At 18.9% G+C, this 4,697-nt stretch overlaps 2 protein-coding genes across 2 annotated transcripts; both read right to left on the reverse strand.

The window, feature by feature from the left end:
* Positions 1 to 689: 689 nt before the first annotated feature.
* PGSY75_1432700 (putative protein-L-isoaspartate(D-aspartate) O- methyltransferase) lies at positions 690 to 1,689 on the reverse strand (the record flags this gene model as incomplete). Its single annotated transcript, XM_018788018.1, has 3 exons — positions 690 to 1,111; positions 1,333 to 1,486; positions 1,591 to 1,689. 3 exons carry the CDS (start codon positions 1,687 to 1,689, stop codon positions 690 to 692), a joined length of 675 nt encoding a protein of 224 aa, XP_018639390.1.
* Positions 1,690 to 3,036: 1,347 nt separating this feature from the next.
* On the reverse strand, positions 3,037 to 4,697 carry PGSY75_1432800 (hypothetical protein; the record flags this gene model as incomplete). The annotated part of the gene is made up of 1 exon (XM_018788019.1): positions 3,037 to 4,697. A coding segment is annotated over one exon (1,661 nt), but the record flags the coding sequence as incomplete, so codon positions are not given.

The raw sequence follows: 4,697 nt of genomic DNA on the forward strand, positions 1-4,697 counted from the left end.
ATTTAAGAATTCATCATTAAAAAATAAAATAAAATAAAATGAAAAGATTTATTAGAAAGAAAAAAAAAGTAATTTTATTGTATAATATTTATATTTTAGAATGTTACAAATGTATCCATAGTAATATTTACACATAAAAAAAAATATATATATATATATATATATATATATATAATTCAAAGTCTTTATAAAAATACATTATATATATATATATATATATATATATGAAATATGAATAGAATATTTCAAAGTTCAGGAGGGGACCTATACATATATATATACAAATAGTTGTGATATTCTTTTGAGGTTTCATGTAAACATGAAGATATAAAAATATGAATATATGTAATAAAATTACGGATTCAAATAATAATAAAAACATATATATATATATATTTATATATTGAAATAGCATCATTAAAAACTAATAAACATTGATATTTCATAACAATAAAACAGAAAGAAGGAAATATATATATATATATATATATATATATATATGATATGTGTCAAATGGTTGTATATAGGAAAATAGGAAGTATAGAAATGTATAATATATTATATTTTATAATAAATAAATAAATATATATATATACATAATACATATATTTTTTCTTTTTTGGTAGTCTTAATTTTATTTTTATTTATAAGAAAAACATTATAGTCTATTCAAATAATTTATTGACATTTTAATTTTTTTTTAAGGCAACAAAACAAACATCAAATAATCTATCTTTTATAATTTTGCCATTTTTTTTTGTTATTTCATATAAAACTTGTGTATAATCTTCTTCTATGGGTATAATCAATTTGCCATTCTCTGCTAAGAGGTCCACTAGAATTTCAGGTAGTTCGCTAGCTGACGCTCCAACATGAATGGCATCGAATAATCCTAACTCTTTTTTTTCTTCTTCATTTACTTGATAAATATTTTTATGAATAATTTTAAAATTATCAATTTTTAATAATTCTGGTTTATCTCTTTTTATATTTTCTAATGAAAAATTTACTAAATCTTTTACACGTTCTAAACCTATAACATAAGAATTCTTATTTTCAAGTACGTTCATTTTTATGGCCATACAAACCGTTAGATAACCTGAGCCCGATCCTGTATGCAAGGAACACAAAATTAATTTTACAGTGTTCATGATTTTTTTTTTATATTCATATTTGCATAATAAGTAAGAAGGTAATAAAATGCGTAATAAAACGCATAAATATAAATATATATATATATATATATATATATATATATATATATATATATATAATGTGCGTATATATATATATATTTTTTTTTCTTTTTTTTTTTTTTTTTTTTCTTATTACCAACATCAATGGCCCTAGATCCAGGTTTTAGAACATTAATTAATCTTTTCAAGGACAGAGCATGCATATGAGGTGCAGATATGGTCACCCCATGGCTAATATAAACAGGAGTATCTATGTAGGGTATTTCTTTAATATATTTTCCTCTATCAACCTATAAAAAATATATACATATGATATTTTATGCCCATATAATTATTTGTTTCATTATATATATATAATATATTTATATATATTTTTTTTTTTTTATAAAAGTACCTGTAACATAGTATTGTATACATCGTCATCATCAATAATTCCTCTTCTTTTCAGATTCTCAAGTAAACTTTTATGATTATTTTCAGATAATTTGTACATATTATTTGTTGAAGTATATTTGTTGATATTCTTATTTTTTTCGTTCATTAGTTATTAAATAATTATTTAACTTAATAATTTATTTAAAAAATAAAAAATTTATTAATTTCTCCTCTAACATTAATATTTGTGATATGTCAAAGTTAATACTTATAAAAGTATTTTATAAGTCAACAAATTCAAAACATGATAAAATATTTGTATATCATTTTAAAAAAAAAAAAAAAAAAAATTAATAAGTTTATGTTTTATAAAATATTATATATATTGTTTAATATTTATCGCGTTTTTTTTTTTTTTTTTTTTTTTTTTAAATATGTTAACATTTCATATATATATTTTTATGCTCTTTTTAAGAGGATAAAAATAACAAAAATAAATCAATCAAATATATATATATATATATATATATTTTATTTTTTTGAATGAAATTTGTGTCTTGTAAAATATTAATTAATATATATATTATATATATATTATATATATATATATAAAGAGAGAAAGAAAACACCATATTCTTCATTATGCCTGAAAGATAATTTTTAGAAGTTAATTGAATGAAGGCATTTTTTCAAGAACATTTTTTAATATCACTAGACATAATTATTTAAGCTCAGATGACTGCATATGCTTATTTTAATAAAAAGATGTAAATAACCAAGTGGGGAAAAAATATAAAACATAATCATTATTATATATATATATATATTTAAGCTTTTTTGAAATATATAAAATATTAAACATTCTTGCACAATAATTTCTGAAATATAGAAAAAAAAAAAAAAAAAAAAAATCATAAACATTTTTCCTATTGATCTATTAAAAACAAATTAAATGACAAAAAATAAAGTATTAATATAAAATTTTTATGATTATAGAAATTAATCAATACAAATTAATAAAAAATAAAAAAGAGGAAAATATTCTTCAAAAGTTATAAAATAAATTATATACACATTAATATTCACCTTTTCTCCATTTTTCCTTTTATATTCCCTCTTCCCTATAATATTTTATTTTAGTGTTCACATAAAAAATAATTTTTTTTTTTTGTTACTTTGATTGTATTATTGTTTAATAATTATGTACGTTTTATTATTTCTTCATAATTATAAATACAAAACAATACAATGAAATAAAAAAAAAAGAGAAAAAAAATAATTTTTTTCGTCATATTATAAATGTTATATATGGTTACATTGATTTTTTCCCCAAAATATTTTAAGGTTATTATTTCTGTGTTTTTACATATAAATAAATATACAATGACATACAAACATATATATATATATATATATATATATATATATATTTAATTATTTATATGTATACATTTCCATATCATTTTTATATTGTGTTTTGCTTTTTTTTATTCATTTTATTGGTGTTCACTTTTCTATCCCCGTTTTCATTCTTATCATTATCTTCCAGCTTTGAAGAAGTATTAAGATATTTATCTTTTATTTGGTGGCTATGTATAAAATTATTATTGGATATATTATTTATATCCATAGAAACAGTACCACTGTTTTTTATATTATTCATATTTTCTAAAATTATTTTATTGTCTACATGTTTATTATCTTCTTCATTTATTGTTGCATTACTGACTTGTGCATATTCTGCATTATTTGATATTGACTGTTTATGATTTTTTATATAATTGTTAATATTTTCATTTACTGTTTGATTATTTGTTTTAACAACTTCGATATTACCCTGTTCATTTAATTGAGAAATGGTTGAATTTAATATTTGTGTATTATCTTCTATATTATTATTATTATTATTATTATATATTTCTTCCTTATTATTATTGTTATGTGGTATGCTATGTACATCAGACATCGTTTCTTTTGTTTCTTCCTTATTTAATTTTTTATCATAATAATTTTTTTCCTTTTCTAAAGTAAATTCATCAGAATTTTGATTCGTAGGGTATAATTCTTTTACGTCATATTCTTTCCGAGTAATAGTTGGGATATAATTTATATATCCATCATCCATATAATTACCATTATTACTATTATTATTATTATTGTTGTTGTTGTCATGATAAGATGAAGACGTATCATCATAATAATAATGTGACGTTAATGCTCCCATATTATCTGATCCTTTTTTATTATATGAAGAATTTGCTGATTTCATTTTATTATTAAAAAGAGTATAAGAATTGTTGAGATGGAAATTTTTATTTAATATAACATTATGAACATATAAGATCTCCTTCATTTCAGCTATTTCCTTTCTTAAATCTTCAATCACATTAATATATGATTTTATTTCTTGTAACTCTTGATTTTTATTATTTTCTTCATTGAACATCATTTTTTTTTCTGCATTAATTTGTAATTTTTTTTGTGATATTTCTAATATGTAAGAAAATCCATAGGTAGATATAAATACAATAATACTAATTAATAATAAAAGAAGGGTAAGTTGAACAAATTTTTTAATCCTGATTTTTTTTTTAAGTTCCAGAATTTTATGTTCACTTAATTTATTCTTTAGTTTGAAGGATTTAAAGTCTTTTTTTTTTTTTTTTTCATTTGTTAGTGATACATCATCATAATAAGGTAATAGCATATGATATTTATTTGAAAAAATATAAGAACATATATAGGATATATAATAAGACACTTTTATTATAAAAGAATTCTTATTATGTGGATTAGTTTTGTTGTTATATTCATTTTCTTCATCTTCTTCTTGTTTTTTATCTTCATTATTCGTATTATTTAATAGATGATCATCTTTAATATTTTTATATTTGAGATAATTATTTTTTCTATGTAACTTTTCAAAGGTTAAACTTCTTGTGCTTTTATAATCTCTATTATTATAATTATGTGTATCATCAAAATTTTTTGTACTATCAGATTTATTTAAATGTAAGAAGGAAGTATCATTACTTCGATCATCTTCATTTTGTAGAATTATTATATTACTCATATAATTATTATTATAAATTTTGTTACTACTACTACTATTATTATTATTATTAT

The sequence above is a fragment of the Plasmodium gaboni genome, chromosome 14 (genome assembly GCF_001602025.1).
Source record: "Plasmodium gaboni strain SY75 chromosome 14, whole genome shotgun sequence".
In the NCBI taxonomy this organism is placed as follows: domain Eukaryota; phylum Apicomplexa; class Aconoidasida; order Haemosporida; family Plasmodiidae; genus Plasmodium; species Plasmodium gaboni.